The sequence below is a fragment of the Suricata suricatta genome, chromosome 10, assembly GCF_006229205.1.
Source record: "Suricata suricatta isolate VVHF042 chromosome 10, meerkat_22Aug2017_6uvM2_HiC, whole genome shotgun sequence".
NCBI lineage: Eukaryota > Metazoa > Chordata > Mammalia > Carnivora > Herpestidae > Suricata > Suricata suricatta.
Window position 1 is genome coordinate 102,943,307 of NC_043709.1, and position 18,347 is coordinate 102,961,653.

The following is an 18,347-nucleotide window of genomic DNA, read 5'->3' on the forward strand; positions in this document are numbered from 1 at the left end:
ATATATATTTTTTTTTTTTTTTTTTTTTTTTTTAATAAGCTGAGAGTTTGCAGGGGAACACAGGGTGGTAGGAACAACTTTTCAGCAGTGAGTCCTACTTCAGTCCATGTCTGAGTCCTATCTCAGCGCTTGTGTGCGAGGGGCGGGATTGGCAGCTCTTGGGAAGTGTGGCCTCAGCTGGCCTGTCACTGGGGAGTCAAAGCCACAGTGACCGTTAGCAGGCCCTGACTCCTGTCCTTGGCTCAGAAACAGTACCCCCCCCCAACTTTGCTGTGGCCTCGGGTGAACCTAGGAGTTGCAGAACCAGAAAGATTTCACAGGAGCTTGAAGAAAAGGTGTGACAGAAGTGAGAGACGCTGGTGTGAGGGGGCGTCCCTGGGGATAAGAAGTGTCACCCATAGGGAGACACCGCTGAGCTCTCCAGCAGTGGAAACGTGTGAGGATATACCCGGGGCAGGCAGGAGCAGGGGCTTTGCAAGGGGCAGGGTGGTGGGTGGGCGGCTGTGGGGGAGGGAGGAGGACCACAGGGAATGGGGGCGGCTCTGACTCCCCAGTCCCCAAGAAGGTCTGGTAGGTGGAGTTGAGGATGTTTGCACAAGGAAACTCTTTGAAGCTCTTCTGTGGTCCTCCCCACTCTGGACCTGGTTCCCTCCCCTCCATAAAGCCATTAGCTTCTGGTGCCGGCGCTATCTCTGCTCCATCTCTCTCGGTTCCAGTCGGTGCATTCACAGACCTCCTGCCCTGAGGGAGGGGGAGGATTTATAGGGGGTTGAGGGGGGAGGGGGAGAGGGCATCCTTTGGAGGAGGAGAGGTCTGTTAGGAAAGTAGGGTGTGGGGAGCTGTTAGTCGGCCGGGCTAGAGGCTGGATCATTTCCGAGCTGGCTCTGCATGACAAAGGGGAAGGAGCAAGTTTCTTCTTTGATCTGCCCCCTGCCGGCCCCACACACCTGCCCGTTGGTGCTCCCGCCCCAGTAGAGATCTCCAGAAGGAAAACCAAAAGGGGGTGGGGACCAGGCTGTGGCCCAGCTTCCCCGGATTTTGCTCAGGCCACCTTCCTCTCTTGGTGGCCCCAGGACAAAAATATCTCCTAGGCTGATGACCCGAGGCACCTGCCGCCCCCTCCCGGAGAGCCTGGGGACCCAGGGCTGCGGGAGCAGTGCGGTGAGCGGAGGCGGGGGCGGCGTGGAGCGCGCGCCAGCGTCTGTTTGCGCGTGTGGAGCTGGAGGTGTTAAGGGGTCCAGGGAAGAAGACTCACTGGAGATGTGGGGTCACGCCCTGGATGGAAGCCAAGGGAGAAACGCGGTGGGGGGGTGAGTGGGAGGGGGCGTGTTTTCATAGACTTGCTCCAGGATCCAGAAACAAGGATTTTTCGTGATGTTTCCAAGGGCTACAGGGAAGGTGTTCTTTCTCGGCTACAGGCACAGGCGTTAGTTACAAAAACGTAGGCAAAGATGTGGGAAGCTCTTGAGCTACAAGAAAGGGGTCATTGCTTCTGGAAGATGCATCCTGGGCACAGGCGTTTGAGGCAAAGATTGCAGCCCAAAGCTGGCCGTGCCCCACTGTGCTCTCTGTGCTCCTGGCTGCCCTTCCAGGGCCACAGCGCACAGGAGGAGAAGGAGGCCACCTAGGGAGACACCGCCTCATCCGCAGGAGTTTTAGGGCCGCACGGCTGTGGCTTTTGCATTTCTGAGAAGTTGCCTTAAGAAAGTGCAAAATCCTCGCCCTTCTGTCGGCTGCATTCCTGGTAATGGGAATGTGGGAGTGCTGGGATGTGGAAACTTTCTTGGAGTGAGGAGAGTACAGATTGGGAGGGAAGACGCCTATTTGGCCCTAGGTAAATGCAACTCACCAATTGTTCTAAGGCCACAGAGAGCCCCTGGCTGCAGCGAGGCATAGAGCGAGGAGGCGAAGGGTGCCCTGGTTTCTCTGGCTGCTGTGGAAGGGCAGGTGCCCGCTGCAGCAGCCAAAGCACGCTCCTTCATGGTGCACAGGGTACTATTCTTGGAATGACTCATTTTCATTTCTCTTTCCTAGTTTCTCAGCCCATTGTTTCCTTTGCAATTAGGTCCTGCGTAGGGTTCCCACCATTTGGGGTAAGAGACGTGGTGAGCAGAGTCGCAGTAAGAGATGGAGGTTGGAAAGAGACTGAATTTCTTTGGCTTGGTGGTGGAGAGCAGAACTGACCTCAGACCCACCCCAGAGCTCATCCTTTGGGCTTCCCTCCTCCTTGACCCTGGTCCTGCCTCATCTGCTCCATTTCCACACTGATTCTCTCTCTATTCTGCTTTCTCCAGGGAGCCCCATCTTGGAAGCTGACTGCCCCCGGGGTCTTCCCAGGGCACTGGGGAGGGCCGAGGCCGAGGCCAACCATGCCCAGTCTGCTGCTGCTCGCCGCTGCTGCACTGCTGTCCAGCTGGGCTCAGCTTCCGGCCGAAGCCAGCTCCTGGTGGTGAGTGAGAGGGGCTGAAGTCCTTCTCTGCAACCTACGCCTCCTTTGGTAATTAAACATGGAGAAGGGTCAGCGTGTGTTGTGATCATTCCTTTATACATAGGAATCCTAAGGACTGCTTTTATCCCAGGAAAACTAGGACAGCTTTTTCTTTCACACATCCCCAGAGGTAAAGATTCACCGAGAATAAAGGATTTGTTCGTTTGGTTTTTCCCTCTGATCCTGTCTGCATTCCCCTTTTCCTGGGCCTTCCTCCCTCCCCATGAGTTGTTAGAAATAGCTCTTGTGTTACTCCTGGATCAATAAGGATATTGATTTTTTTTTTTCTGGTGGGGCAAGGAGAATAGAATTCCTATTTTGGAAGTCTGATGCCAGATTAGAAATTGAGAGAGATGCCGGACCATGTGTGGCTTTCTTTTGTGTTTTTAAGACTAACGTCATTACCAAGTCAACATGGAAATGGCAGCACCCCCCACCCCCCATTTTGCATGGTCTGTGCCCTGCTTACATTTTTATTCTGATGGCAAATTTAACTGAACACTTTACTGTCTCTGGTAGAGGATGAGCCGAAGAGAGAACCCATGGACTAATAGAGAGTCGGGTAAGGGATTTGTGGGTGGGATCTGGAAGCGAAAACATTTAGACTATGTTGTGATGTATGAAAATTGGCTTCTGTTTTCAAGGCATAAGGGGAGTTCTATTTCAAGGAATTTCTTACTTTCCATCACATACCCTGCACTTGGGCTAAAGTGAATGAATTACTCCTTCCCCTCAAACAAATCATGTGCTCTCTTGTTGAGGTTTGGCCGTTTCTGTCTTCTGCCCTCTCTGTCACCTTCTCTGGCTACCTCCCCCCTCTTAAGACCCGGTTTCACACCATCGCCTTGTAAAAGCTTCTCTCCAGCTGTAAGAGCTCTTTCTCTATCTGCTCACTGTGGATGTAGAAGTTCAAGTCCGCCTTTGACATCTCACACATCACCGGTGGTCGTGCCTTAGTTTTCCTACAACGCCCTTTGAAAGCAGGCATTCTGTTTTACCAGTTTTCCTTTTCCAAGCCCTTAGTACAAGGCCTTGTACACAGAAAGAAAGCAGTTGATAAATGTGTTGAATGAATGACTTAATGTTGCGCACGGCGCATGCTCACTCCTTGACCTTTCTCCCCCCTTTCTGGCTCCCCACTCTAGGTCATTAGCTATGAACCCAGTGCAGAGACCCGAGATGTTTATCATCGGTGCCCAGCCCGTGTGCAGCCAGCTTCCCGGGCTCTCCCCCGGCCAGAGGAAGCTGTGCCAACTGTACCAAGAGCACATGGCCTACATAGGGGAGGGGGCCAAGACGGGCATCAAGGAGTGCCAGTACCAGTTCCGGCAGAGGAGGTGGAACTGCAGCATCGTGGACAACACGTCTGTCTTCGGGCGAGTCATGCAGATAGGTAAGAGGCCGCCAACACGCTGCTTGGCTCAAGGACCTGGGCTCCCCCGGCCTGGGTGCAAGGACGCCCTTTCGGGACTGGCACGGAGAGGCCTCATGAGTGTCCAGCTCCCTCAGGGCTTGAAAGCCATGTGCAAGGAGAAGGAAACACTCAGGAAGCGGAGTCTCAGATGATGTGTGGGCCGCACGGCTCAGTGCTCAGCCAGCGCCCTGCTGCTGGCCTCGCCCTGTTTGGGGCAGCCAGCATGTGCCCACTCCAGGAAGGTGGCAGGACAGCCGAGTTGAGTTAGAGTGGATTAGCAAGCCTGCCTGCCACCACTGCCCTTTGCCCCAGCACAGGGCGGCTCCCTCGGTCCTGCTCCCCTGGGCAGCATTGGGTAGAAAACCAAAAAAAGTCTCTATGGCTTTTGCCTGTTCCACTTGGACCCTAAGAGAGATAGAAACTTTGAGCCAAATTGCTGATAGCTGTCTTAACCTGACCCAGATCCAGTCCTCGCTTTTTCATTCCAAAGGGGATGTGTGTGAAAGTGGGGGAAGGGGACCAACCCAGAAGAAAGAGGAGAGGCCACCTCTTCCTGGATTCCTTTCCCTTCCCCTCTCCCACTCGGACTCTCTGGCTGCCCTATTGCTTGGAGGGAGGTGTGATCTGGGGTCTAATTGTTTTGGGTCCTTTTGAAATGCAATCCTCCCCTCCCTGGCAAGAAATTGAGAAATCCGGCCCTATTCTACTGGGTCTGATCACCAGGGCCATAAAAGGAAGGTGTTAGAGCACTGTATTCTCCTGTCTGCCATTCTCCCAAAAAAGTTTCTCCTCCAAGGAATTACCTGAGGCTGAGTTTTCCTCAAAGAATGCTTTTAGCAGCAAGCAGGGTGTTTGGAAGGTCCCTCCCTCCTGACCTCTTCCCCTAACCGCACCCCCCATAGTCACAAGTGAGGACCAGGGGAAAGTGTGCTCTGAACCTTTCTGTTCTCTTCCTTCCTTCAGTATTCACTCAGGGTCCACACAAGGAATGCTCATGTGTTCCTGCCACAGTCTTATCTAGCAACCGTCCTAAAAAAGAATGGACTTAGGTTAAGTGGGAATTGTTTGTAATTTATTGATTCTTCTCAAATACACTTGGTATTTGGTAAAGTCTTAGCAGCACCGCCTGCTCTGGGTTCTGCGAGAGGAAAGTAGGACTCCCAGGTGTAGAGAGAGGCGGCCACCAATCACTGTAAGGGAACTCCTGTTTCTTTGGGACCTAATGTGTGCCTGACATTGGCTAGATCCTTCTCATGTGTAATTTTGTTTGAGTGAAGGCCAAAAAGTGAGCTTTACTCGAGGAGAGAAAGGAGTCAACAAATCCACTGGGTGCGGATTTGCTTGGGCGAATGACCTGTGAAAACAGACCCTACCATTCTCTCAGTACCCTGTTCTGTCAGAAATGGAACCCTCCTCTTGCCTTCTTTCCTTTCTTTTCTTTTTGTAGCTTCTCTGCAGACTTATGCTATCCAGGAAGCTATCTTCCATTCATCCCCTTGGGCCCAGAGTGTCTCCTAGTGAGTCTTCTGGCTGCTATCTTGCAAATGACTTCCAAGAAGTCCTGCCTTCTTTGAAACTCCTGCAAGAGTCCGCCAGCAGAGGGCAGCAGAGTAGCTTGGAAGGAGCCACCGGCACTGCACCCAGCCTAGGTCAGGGGAACGTGGGGCGCCTTCCTGGCAGAGAGGGTGGTACTGGAATGCTGCCTCCTTCTAGGGGACAGATGCCAGGTCTCTTTAGCAGCTCCATGGCTGCTGGTTTCTTAGCCTTTATCCTTGCGGTGGTTGAGTTTCCACGCCGAGTGCTTGTCCACTCGGAAGCCCTGCATCATGCCCTGTTTGCTGAGAATAGCACACTAGTCTGCACTAACCAGGCTTGGCAGAGGACCCAAATGCTCCCCACGAATGTAGAGCTACCCACACTCAGTGCCTAGTGATGCCCCCAACCAAAAGAGGCAGAGTAATTGCGAGGACAGCTAATCTACCTGAGGGCAGACCAGGATCTGAAACCCTCATGACAGACCAGGGCCATTGGAGCACGTAGTGGCTGGGCTGCAGTTTTACGCTCAGTTGCAGGTACGTTACTTTGAAGGGCAGTTCTGGGAGGAGTGATTCGGCTCTGAAAAGCATGTTTCCCAAAAAACCGAGGAAGAAGTCAGACACGTGTAGCCTGGAAAAAACACGAAAGGCCTATCGGTTGTTTTCAAATGCTGAAGGGCTGTCAAACGGAGAAGGATTAGACAGTGTATCTCTGGCAGGCGGAAGTTACAGGGAGGCATTTTTCAACTTAGTTTAAGAAAGAACATTCTAGAGAGTAGAGTCATTAATGGAGGATGGGATGGGTTGCCTTGAAAACCCAGCCTGCTTCCCTGAAGAATGTGTGAAAGGAAGACTCACAGTGGGTGAGGCGTCACCGCACTGCAGGTCAGGGGCTCCTTCCTGTCCCAGAAGGCGCAGTCAGGGGCTTGAGGCTCCATGTTAGCAAGACTTCTCAGGGATGGCTCCCTCAAAGACAGGCCTAGACCCTCCTCCCTACGAGCTTTTGGTTACCCTAGCATCCTGGTTGCTCATTCTCCTAGTCTGACTACCCGAGACTAGATAAAGTTCCTGGTCTCTGGCCATGGGTTCCGCACTGACTCATGTCGAGTTGGATGGCTGAATCATGAGTGTGACTTCCTGCATCCCCTGGGGTTTTCTTGCGTGGCTCCTAGTCCGCATCTGACCAGAAGCTGACCCCTGGTTACTTGAGAAAGACTGACTTGCCCAGTCTGGGCTGGTTGCAGACTTCACCGTGTCCTGCCCAGACAATCGAGTAGGGCAAAGTGAGAGACCACTCTAGACCTACTGATGAATGCAGACCGCTTCCCTCTCCACCTGCCAACACAGGATTATGTGACGTCTGCTTCCGACCACAAGACTCAGGAGAGGAGGAAATGGAGAACAGAAGATTCTGCCTAGTTTAATCCCTGAGATCACGATTGAATCTCAGATTCTTGCTAAGAACCTCTTCCTTCTCTTCCATACCTGAAGCTTTTTAAATTATTTTTTTAATGTTTATTTATTTTTGAGAGAAAGAGAGACAGAGCATGAGCAGGAGAGGAGCAGAGAGAGAGAGAGGAAGATACAGAATCTGAAGCAGGCTCAGATGTGGGGCTCGAACTCAGGAACCGCGAGATCGTGACCTGAGCTGGAGTCAAGACGCTTAACCAACTGAGCCACCCAGGCGACCCTTCCATTCCTGAGTTTTTATGAGTAGTATTTATTATGACAGCCTCACTGAAACAGAATTCACATGCTATATAATTCACCGTTTTAAAGAGTACAGTTCAGTGTATATTCAGAAGATTGTACAACCATTGCCACTGTCTAGTTCCAGAACATTTTCGTAACCCCATGAAAAACCTGTATACCCATTAGTAATCCCTCTCCATCCGCCTCCTTCTTCTGAAACCCTAGGCCATCACTAATCTTCTGCCTCTATGAATTTTCTTATTATGGACATTTCATATAAATGAGATCCTATACTATGTGGCCTTTTGTATCTGGTTCAGTATAGGTACCAAATGCTAGGGGCACCTGGCTGGCTCAGTTGGTGGAGCATGTGCCTCTTGATCTCGGGGCTGTGGGTTCCAGCCCTACGTTGGGTGCAGAGATTACTGAAAAATAAAATTTTTTTAAATGTTAAGTGATTCAAGATGCCTGGGCCACATCGGCTCTGTGTTGGTAGCTCAGAGCCTGGAGCCTACTTTGAGTTCTGTGTCTCCCTCTCTCTCTGCCCCTTTCTTGCTCATGTTCTGTCTCTCTCTCTCTCTCTCTCAAAAATAAATAGATTTTAAAACATTTTTTAAATGTTAAGTGATTCACTTTGTGTAATGATTCAAGGTTCATCCACGTGGTAGCTTGTCCCAGCACTCGATGACTTTCTTTGACTGAATAATATTCCACTGCATGGATGATGCCACCTTTAGTTTACCTATTCATCCGCTGATGGACAGTATGAGCTCTTTCCATACTTTGGCTATGAGGAATAACGCCTCAGTGAGCATGCATGTATAAGTTTTTGTGAGTATGTTTTATTTATCCTGGATATATCTTAGGAGTGGAATTGCTAGGGGGCGCCTGGGTGGCTCAGTCAGTTAAGCATCTGTCTTCAGCTCAAGTCATGATCTCACTGTCCATGAGTTCAAGCCCCGCGTCGGGTTCTGTGCTGACAGCTCAGAACCTGGAGCCTGCTTCAGATTCTGTGTCTCCCTCTGTCTCTGCCCCTCCCCACTCTCGTTCTATCTCTGCCTGTCAAAAATAAATAAACGTTAAAAATTAAAAAAAAAAGAGTGAAATTGCTAGGTCATATGGTAATTCTGTGTTTAACCTTTTGAGGAGTTGCCAGACTGTTGTCCCAAGTGTCAGGTTCCCACTAGGAGGACACGAGCATTCCAGCTTCTTTGTGTCCTCACCAATTTGTTACCGGTGCCTTTTTTTATGCTTTTATTTTTTTTTAAGTCATCTCTAAACCATTGTGGGACTTGAACTTACACCTCCGAGATCAGGAGCCACATGCTGTACTCACTGTGCCAGCCAGGCACCCTACTATTGCTTTTTTTATTATAGCCATCCTTGGGAGTGTGCAGTGGTATCTCACTGTGATTTTGACTCGCATTTCCCTAGTGGCTGAGCATTATTTTTTTTTAGAAACATTTTTATTGAAGTGGAATATAACAGGAGTTTTTTGTGATTTTTTAAAAAAATTTCAGTAAGATCTTTTTTAAAGGTTATTTATTTTGGGGGTGTGGGGTACTTGGAAGCGAGGGAGGGGCAGAGAGAGAAGGAGAGAGAGCAAATCCCAAGCAGGCCCACACTCAGTGCAAAGCCCATGCTGAGCCTGATGTGGGGCTTGGTCCCATGACCCTAGGAACATGACCTGAGCCGAAATCAAGTCGGAAGCTCAACCGACTGAGCCACCCAGGCGCTCCTACATCATATGAGTTTTTAAGTGGTTCACTACAACAATGTAGAGGAATACAGTTCAAATTTTCTACTGGGAGTGAGCTGGATATTTGGAGAGACCATGCTGAGGGTCCTATGGATGTGGTTTGCCAGTGCTCATGAGTTGGGAGGCAGTGTGGACCCCATTGAAGACAGAGGGAAACAGCTTGGATGATCCTGGACATTGTAATTCGGGTTCACTTCTACTCCTGGTCTCTGCCACTATCTAGCTAGTTAGTGGCAGCAATAACAAAGACAGATGCATGGCCCTTCAAGTGATAAGAACTTGGCACCTGTGAGGAAGAGGTTTTTGCTGGGATACAGAGTCTTATTATTGGTTCCGTGGTTTCTACTGTGTCTCATCCTCTTCAACCCACACATTCTAATTTTTTTTAATGTTTTATTTATTTTTGATACAGAGAGAGACAGAGCATGGGAGGGGGAGGGGCAGAGAGAAAAGGAGACACAGAACGGAAGCAGGCTCCAGGCTCTGAGCTGTCAGCACAGAGCCCAATGCAGGGCTCAAACCCACGACCGTGAGATCATGACCTGAGCCGAAGTCGGAGGCTTAACCGATTGAGCCACCCAGGCGCCCCAACCCACACATTCTATAAACAAACTCCTTAATGCCCACTCTCCCCTCCACTTAGGTCTGCCTCCTAGGAATCTGCTGGCCATGTCCCCTTCCCTGGAAGGGATATTAGTGTGGGCCAAGGCTGGAGGGATTCATTCTACTGTATGTGGTCACAGGGCAGAGGAGGCCAATCTATGCTCATTATCAAGAGATGTTTCTGACCATTAGAAATGGTCCCAGCATGGGAAGTGAAAGGTGCTTCTGACATTGTTTCCCCTGGGAGCACTATAGCCCAGATAGGGTTGGGTCCAGGAGAGATGGAGGGCAGGGAGGGGCCGCCGCAGAGAGCTGGCATCCTTCACCACCTCTCCTGCCTTCTCTTGCAGGGAGCCGGGAGACGGCCTTCACCTATGCAGTGAGCGCGGCGGGCGTGGTGAACGCCATCAGCCGGGCTTGCCGCGAAGGTGAGCTCTCCACATGCGGCTGCAGCCGGACCGCGCGGCCCAAGGACCTTCCCCGAGACTGGCTGTGGGGTGGCTGCGGGGACAATGTGGAGTATGGCTACCGCTTTGCTAAGGAGTTCGTGGATGCCCGCGAGCGGGAGAAGAACTTTGCCAAGGGGTCGGAGGAGCAGGGCCGAGTGCTCATGAACCTGCAGAACAACGAGGCGGGTCGGAGGGTAAGCTGGTGCACTCCCTCCTCCACACACACCCTGGGGTCCCTGGCTGTTCCTGGGCCGAGCCCGGAGCAGGGGCCTGGCTGTGAAGAAGGGGGTAGGTCTGACCATGGGGACTTTTACCTACCGTGGCTGAACCTGCATTAGTGACCATTTCACAACACTCTGTTTCCCAACGGGCACATGCCTTTGTAGTTTTTATAAACCTTGTTTATTTTTCAAAGAGCATCTGTCCCCGTGGGACTTAGGAGGCGCCTTGTCATCAGGATTCCAGGCACAAGAGTTCTTGTCTTGACTGCCCTTCCTTTGTAACACGAGCAGGCAGGGTGGTGGGAAGGTTAGGCCATTAGACCTAGCCAAGGGTTTATGATTTGTTGGAGGCTCAGGTAAAAGCAGAGCTGACTTTTAAGAGCTGCTGCATGCGTACCCAGGAGCCCGATCCAAAAGCACATGCGAGTGCTAATATCACACAATGCCTGTGCCGAGGGTGCCGTGCATGAGTGGAAGCGGGACAGATAACCACCTTCTCAAGGCCGTCTCATCAGTCTGATGTGAGACATGACTGTTGGGTGAGCCTCCATTTCAGTGGAAACTGAAATGTGGTCTTGGAGGTGAGTGTGGTGTTTTGCACGTGCAGAGCGTAGCTGGGCGACAGCTCTAGCTTTCTTTTGTGGTGTGCTGGAGAGCACGGGCCTTCTCTGCCTGGCCCTGGCTCATGAAGACCTCACAGGCTCTGCCTCCCCTTCCCTTTGCTGCTCCCAACATAGTCTGTCTCTGCCGCGGAAACCAGAAGGCTCGCCATCTGCTGGTTTGGACCTCCCGTGTGCAGGGGAGTGTGGATGTGCATCCAGGGCTCCTAGCGAGGTTAGAGGTCTGAGCACTAGGTGGTGGGAGTCCCTCCAGGCTCAGGGCCAGGGGACCGCAGACCTCTCAGGAAACCAAACAGACTTCATTCTGGGAGCGCCGTCCACACTCAGGTCTGAGACAAGCCAGCTGGGAAGGTGCGGCAGTGAGACCAGAGGTGAACTCATTAAACAATGGGGCCAGCAGTTTCTTGAGAAGAAATGAAATGAGAAATTTAATGTTGGTTCATTGGTGATTCAGCAATAGGATATGGATATGTTTCTTTAAAAGCTTATCAGTTTAAAAAATCAACTCATTTCATAGGAGCACATATCAAATAAATGGAATTGAAATGTCTTTTATATGAATTGGAATCTGTGATGTTGGCTTGGTAGAACATGGTACACTTGTGTAAACTTAGTATCATCAGTAGTGTGAGGTCCAGTTGAAATTAGAATTGGTTATTTGGCCACTGTCTTTCTTACAAAGCTTAAATCCAGAGACTGGATCTGGGTATGTGGGATGGTATTAATCTGTGGTGATGTTAGGAATTCTGGTTGTTGCTCCGGTACCGACCAGGGCAGAGAGAGCAGCCCTGTCTTAGATGACCTTCCATTTTGAGGGTGTCTCTGGGGCCTCCTCCTCCCCCGTCCCCCAGGACTTTGTCTCTGTTTTGCAGTCTGCTTGCTAGTCTTTGGGTATCTACCATGAGAGATTGGTTAAAAAAAAAAGGTTAAGGTCTTCACGTTATCTCCTGAATGCCCAAATTCTATCCATTTTTCTTTTTTTTTAAATTTTTTTAATGTTTTATTTATTTTTGAGAGAGAGAGAGAGAGAGAGAGGGCATGAGCAGGGGAGGAGCAGAAAGACAGGGAGACACAGAATCTGAAGACAGGCTCCAGGCTCTGAGCTGTCAGCACAGAGCCCGACTCGGGGCTTGAACCCACAAACTGTGAGATCATGACCCGAGCCGAAGTCAGACACTTAGCTGACTGAGCCACCCAGGCACCCCTCTATCCATTTTTCAAGATCCCAGGTCAAACAGCACCTACTCCTTAAAATCTTCCCCACCCCCCATAATTAGCAGTCTCTCTGCCTCTGAACCACAGTAGAGCATTTACTACGTTTCTTGAGGTATTCCTTACTCTGCCTCATCCCACTGGCTGTGGATTCCTGAGGACAGGATTCCATCTATAGCTCTTTGAAACAACACTCACTGTGCTTCACACGAGTGGGCACGTGCAAATGTGCAGAGCGAAGCTCTCGCATTGCCTCCTAGGAAGAGGTCAAATTCATGGAAGGCTGTTTCCTGTCTCTGCTCTGAGCTATCCTTGGGGTGTTGTGGCAGATGCTGAGGTGACTAGGCATTCATCCTAATCTGGGCTCCATTTTAGTCACAGTCTTGACCCCACTTCTGCTGGCTCCTCATTTTATTGCCCTTAATTGTTTGTTTGTTTGTTCTGGCTCTTATCTTGGCAAACCTTCCTTCCATCTGCCTTGTTTCTCACTTCCACACCTACCCTGTCTTCCTCTGTCTGTCTCGCTGCCTTTGGGCCCCCTTCCTCCAGTCTCCACACCTCTTCTACAGCCTTTATCTCTCCCTTTGCTTCTGTCTGCTCCAGGTTGGGAATTCCTGTCCCTATTTTTTCTCCTCTTTCTGAGGAACAGGCCTCTGCCATCAATCACCATCTGAAGCCAAAGGTATTCACCTCCCACCTCCTCACACCTACACAAAAAGTCCTTAGGAAAGACTAAAATGCAGCAGGGATCGAAAATTCCCTGTACTAGTATTCTACGACAAAGTAAAGATTTTACTTTTAAGTCATGTCTACACCTAACATAGGCTCAAACTCACAACAACCCCAAGATCAAGAGTTGCACTCTCCACCGACTGAGCCAGCCAGGAGCCCCAACCAATTTTTAAAAATAGAATATCTAGGATCTACAGAGTAAATCTTGGGCATACTTTGCAAGAAATTTCTCTTGGCCTTTTAGAGTCTCTAGTAACCCCATTTTAGACATTGATGTCAAGAATGGTGGGTTGATACTGCCTTGTCACTCAAGGGCTTAAGCATTTTCCAGATAAAAGCTGCCTAATCCTTGTGACATTCCTATCAGTTACCAAGCTCAGTCACACCATTAGATAGTGCAGAAGTGGGACTTGGGGCTTTGCCAGGGGGCAAGATGTAGAACCAAGAAAATATTTTAAAACTTTTTCAGTTAGCAGGAAAGGCCAAACATTGGGATTTCCCCCCCTTTTCCTGTAAGAGGAGTTTATATGTATTTTCAATAGTAAACTATTAAAAATACAAATATTAATGTCTTTCTTCATAGACGAAGGGTGGAATGAATGTCTGAATAGCAAAGATCAGTGACATTCTTCTTCTTGGATTTGTTTTATGAAAGCTTCTGTTCTTACTCTGTGGAGTCTTCTCTGGCTCTCCTTCCCCAAATCTCCCTAAGTGTTTGCTCCCAGTAGAGATGCTTATCCTGTTCTGCTGGTCACTTAGGGACAGGGTACACAGTTTTAGGCCCTTAATGTTGCCTCCTTCCAGCAGCACCAGATGCCTGACTTCCCTCTCCAAACCAAGGACCATTTCCAGAGGAATGTCAGGCCCCAGCTCAGACTTGGGGATTTGTGCCAGAAGAGGGTAATTGCCGACCCTGTCTTTGAAGTGCCTGTTGGAATGGGGTGTTGGTTCCTTTATGCCCTGGGCCTGGAGCTGCCAGCCAAGTGCTGGTCCTTTAACCTTGGAGGGGAGGCTCCTTCCTGCTCCACCCTAAGCCGTTTTTAAGCCCCAAGATTGGAGTGCAGAAGTGCTAGTCATCCCGACTCCCTTCTGGGTGGCCCTGACCAGACTATTGAGCCTCTCTAGAGCTTCAGTTCGTCCACCACAAAATAGTAGGGATAATTCTACAGCAGAAAAAAAAAATCAGGAAGAGTTTTGACAATGGTAAGATGAGCTGATGATGCTTAAGCTATTTCTTGCACCTGCAGTGGTCTCCGCGCAGTGCTGAATAAAGACAGAATCTGGGGACTCTTGAAAAGAAATCCGAGAGAAACCCTTGAAAAATGAGACCCACTCAGTCCGTGACAATAGCTGTGGCATAAGAAACTGTTTTGTAGCGAGCTTGCATTTTTATCTTGCCATCTGTACACCCAGGCCTACCTCCAGGGCTATTGGACACAACGCATCAGTGTGCTTTATTGAAAAGCACTTTGTTAGCAGCTTTTTGGTCTACTCTTGCTTCGAAAATTTTGATTTGGGATAACCCAAGTTCAAATCCACTCCACATTATTGTGGTCCAGTGGCATCGGGGTGGATTTGTTTTCACATAAATTACCCCTATTGGTGGGCCCACCGACCTGCTCTTGCCTCTCTGCCTCCACCTGCAGCCCCTCCAGGGGGTGTGTGCAGGGGCTGCAGTGCAAGAAAACGGGCTTGTTCACAAATACCAGGTAGTGTGTGGCAAGGCCCCTGGGACTGCGGAGTTGAGGACCAAATGTTAACGCAGAAAAAGGGACTGTTTGGTTCTTAGGGGATTTGCAGAGTCACAGAGAGCTTTTCGCTAACCAGGGCCACGCCAGCAGTTTCTGTGACAGGCTGGGAATATGACTGGATTTTTTTTTTCTCCGATTGTACTCCGTGTCATGCCAAGACTGGACACTTGTTTGCTGGTTTGTATTTGTTTGAGACTTTGGTCAAGATAGAAGAAATATCTTTTTTTTCCTGATGACACATTGATCATAACAAGTTTCAAGGAATAAGAAATGGACACAGGGAGCACCTAGGTGGCTTGGGTGGGTTAAGCATCTGACTTTGGCTCAGGTCATGATCTCAGGGCTTGTGAGCTCGAGCCCCCCTTTGGGTGAGCTCTGCTTTTCTCTCTCTCCGTCCCAACTCTCTCTGCCTCTCCTTCACTTTTCACCCCTTTCTCTCTCTCAACACACACACACACCAAAGATATGAACAAAGTAGAAAGGGCAAGTGCACCAAATGCCATCCTTATAGCTGAACAGACACAGACACTGACTCCCCAGTGTTTTTCAGTGTGATGCTCCTTTTATCTGCTTCCGATCTGGGTGACCGAGGATCCTGGAAAGACCTTTCTATACATTTGAAAAGCTACTACCCAGCTCACCAACCATTAGCCATCTTCGGTATTTGCCCATGGTTCCCCCAGCCACCCTCTTGACATCTCCCAGCAAGATGCCCCTTCTCACTGCCTTCTTTCTCCTCCCCTCAGGCTGTGTACAAGATGGCAGATGTGGCCTGCAAATGCCACGGTGTCTCGGGGTCCTGCAGCCTTAAGACGTGCTGGCTGCAGCTGGCCGAGTTCCGCAAGGTGGGGGACCAGCTGAAGGAGAAGTACGACAGCGCGGCCGCCATGCGCATCACCCGCAAAGGCAAGCTGGAGCTGGTCAACAGCCGCTTCAACCAGCCCACGCCGGAGGACCTGGTCTATGTGGACCCCAGCCCTGACTACTGTCTGCGCAACGAGACCACGGGCTCCCTGGGCACTCAAGGCCGCCTCTGCAACAAGACCTCGGAGGGCATGGACGGCTGTGAGCTCATGTGCTGTGGCCGTGGCTACGACCAGTTCAAGAGCGTCCAGGTGGAGCGCTGCCACTGCAAGTTCCACTGGTGCTGCTTTGTCAGGTGCCGGAAGTGCACTGAGATCGTCGACCAGTACGTGTGCAAATAGCCAGCGAGGGCCTGCTCCTCTGGCCTCGCCTCTGCTCTGCCTCACAAAGTTTATATTATAGAAATCTATATAAATCTATTTTATATTTGTATAAATAAATGGATGGATGATAAATAATTAAAGGAAGAAAATGGAAAGGAAAAGCTTATTTAAGAGACGCTGGAGACCTTTGAGGATGGACTGTGCTGGTTCTCTACTCCGGATGGGTGGGGGAAGGGGCTTCTCCCCCTCCCCCTGGTGGGGATTCACAGTGGGTAGGGACTTGAGGATATTCACTGTTGGGCCACCATGGCCTCGAGGAGACTCATGGTGGTTAGATGGAGAAGATGCTTTTGTCTGGAAGACTGGAGCCTTCGCCGGGTGGATGCCCCCATTCCCCCCCTCTCCCGTAACCTCCGTCGTTAGCCAGGAGTCCCTGTCCATGGTGGCAGAACTCAGCGCAAACCATCACGTCCTCGGGTTCTTGTCCAGAAAACTGATTGTTTCCATAAGAGGCCCAGGGCTTGCTCACCCTTTCATTTCTGTGTACCCTTGCAGAATCCGCAGTTATAGGAGCGAGGACAGACCCCATGTCATCTCTGACCACTGACCACAAAGTAGACCCGCACCTCCCCAGATTCCCCGGCTTGTCTTCCCAGCAAGAATTATTCTCCCTTCACAGTTCACTGGCTCCTGCCACCCATTCCCTGCGCCAAGGGGAAAGGGGGTCCCTTGGCCTGACTTGTCAGGAAAGATGTGAACAGAGTATTTGTTCCTGAGCTGCAGAAAGCCAGGAGTGTAACTGGACCAAGCGAACGTTGCACTGTGCTCCCGCAGGGAGGGGCAGCCGGGGTGCTGCTGTCACTTCCTCCATCACGGAGGCCCCACCAATGACAGGATGTGCAGCCAGTTCAAGCTGAGCTGGCCCGGCACCGTCTTTTCATCTCTGTCCCAGATGTACAGTTTCTCTCTGATATTAAATACCCTTCACTGGAGTTTCTCTCCCTTTCCTTATTTGGATATGTGCTTATGTTTCATGAGTCTCCTTTTATGTTTGATCCGGTCCTTAGAACCCTGCTTCACGATGCACGTATGGAAGAGGGTAAGGACATGAAAACATCTTAGAGCTCTAGCTTGGTGGTTGGAGACAGAAAAGTATGAAAATTAAGTAAGGTTATGTATTTAAGCACTCTCCCCAAGGGCTACCCCAAAGTTAAATACTTGTAAATGATAGCTCTTACTATTATGAAAAAATACTACTGTTATGAACAAAAGAATCCAGAGATTTCAGTTTAAACCTCATGTCTACCTTCATTCTTCCATTTTATAGCCCGCCCAGTTATCCCTGGCCTGTTCACTGGGCCCTGGGTAAAGCACAGGTGATGGGGACGCTCTGCAGCTTTCTCTGTGTTGCGATCTCCTGTCTTGGACTCCAGGATGTGGAGCCAGGAGAGAGAGACAGAGTTCAGGGATGATCCACAAAGGGAGATGATGTATTCTAGAACGGGAGGAGGTAATTAAGGGGAGACATGTTGATCCAGGTGCATCGGAATGATTAGTCTGCAGGTGACCCAGTAAGTAATCACATAAAGACTCCAGTTTTATTCTAGAAAAGTTTGCATCTGGGGAAATAATGGAATTAAGGAGTTAACTTGGACTATAATGAACAAATTATGTTGCAAAACAGTGTAAAAGAGAGTCTGTCTGAGGGTATTCATGGCCATGTATACTACTTGTATCTTTAGTGCCTAAAGAACCTTCAGACTCAACATCAAAGAACACCAGCCCTAAGGTTATTTTACTCGTAACTGCTCCTCACACTGTTACTCTGATTCCTTTGGTTAACATTTTCGAGATGAGTAGTCCATTAAAGAAAGTAATTGAACTCAGCTGACCTATAGAGGATCAAAACTATATCCTTGTCTTCATTAGTTGGCATTTAGCCAAACTAATGTCACACAGAGCAGCCATGATAATCAGGGGTCTGAAACACTGGCTGACATTATTTCCTACATCATTGTTGTAACTCCTGGAGAGTTCCCTTATGTCAGGTGCTCAAAGTATTTAAGGGCTGAAATCCAGTTCATCTTAAGAAATGTAAGGAAATTATTTGAGTAGTCCACAAAAAGTGACTTTCACATTCATGATAAGGAGATGAATCATCCCTGTTATGTTGAGATCTTCCTGCAGAGTCATGGCAAGGGGAGTGAGTAAACATTTAAATGTTTTCTTTAGAAAGCAAGTCATATGTTCCAATATCAGTGGGATTGTTGCAGCCGTTGACAACCAAGGTTAGGGAAGATTTAACCTTCAAAATAGATTGGGATGAAGTTATAGTTACATGCTTGCTAAATCTTGGTGGACTGGCAGTTGTCTGTGATGTGACCAGTAATGCTGTAGGAATGTGGCTGGAAAGTACCAACCTAAGAAAATGACATTCTGCTCAGAACCACACAATGTTAGAGCAGGAACAGAAGATGGTGCTCAGATCTCCGGCTCCTGGGTTTCCAGATCAGGACCTCCAAATCTGGAGTAGGTCCCAAAGTCTAGTGTGCTGTAAAAATGCAGAGTCCTGGGCCTCCAGCATCAGAGATTTTTATTCAGTTGGTCTGGAATGAAGCCAGGACAATTGTCTGAACCTGTAACAAGACCCCGAAGGGATCCTCTGCTGGTGGTCTAGACACTAC

The 18,347-nt window shown here is 49.6% G+C and overlaps 1 protein-coding gene across 9 annotated transcripts in view; it reads left to right on the top strand.

Annotated features, from left to right (window-relative positions):
• Positions 1 to 16,655, top strand: part of WNT5B (Wnt family member 5B) — a 47,173-nt gene extending 30,518 nt beyond the window's left edge. For 2 of the 9 annotated variants that reach the window (XM_029955620.1, XM_029955621.1), the window contains exons 2-5: positions 2,295 to 2,449; positions 3,634 to 3,881; positions 9,842 to 10,134; positions 15,223 to 16,655. In XM_029955620.1, coding sequence (XP_029811480.1) covers positions 2,295 to 2,449; positions 3,634 to 3,881; positions 9,842 to 10,134; positions 15,223 to 15,681 — 1,155 coding nt within the window. In that variant the 3' untranslated portion in view covers positions 15,682 to 16,655. Of the gene's footprint in view, positions 1 to 1,027; positions 1,162 to 1,239; positions 1,311 to 2,072; positions 2,094 to 2,294; positions 2,498 to 2,567; positions 2,619 to 3,007; positions 3,051 to 3,633; positions 3,882 to 9,841; positions 10,135 to 15,222 lie in introns of those variants that run through there. The other 7 variants (XM_029955622.1, XM_029955627.1, XM_029955628.1 and 4 more) reach the window with 7 other exon arrangements.
• Positions 16,656 to 18,347: the final 1,692 nt, after the last annotated feature.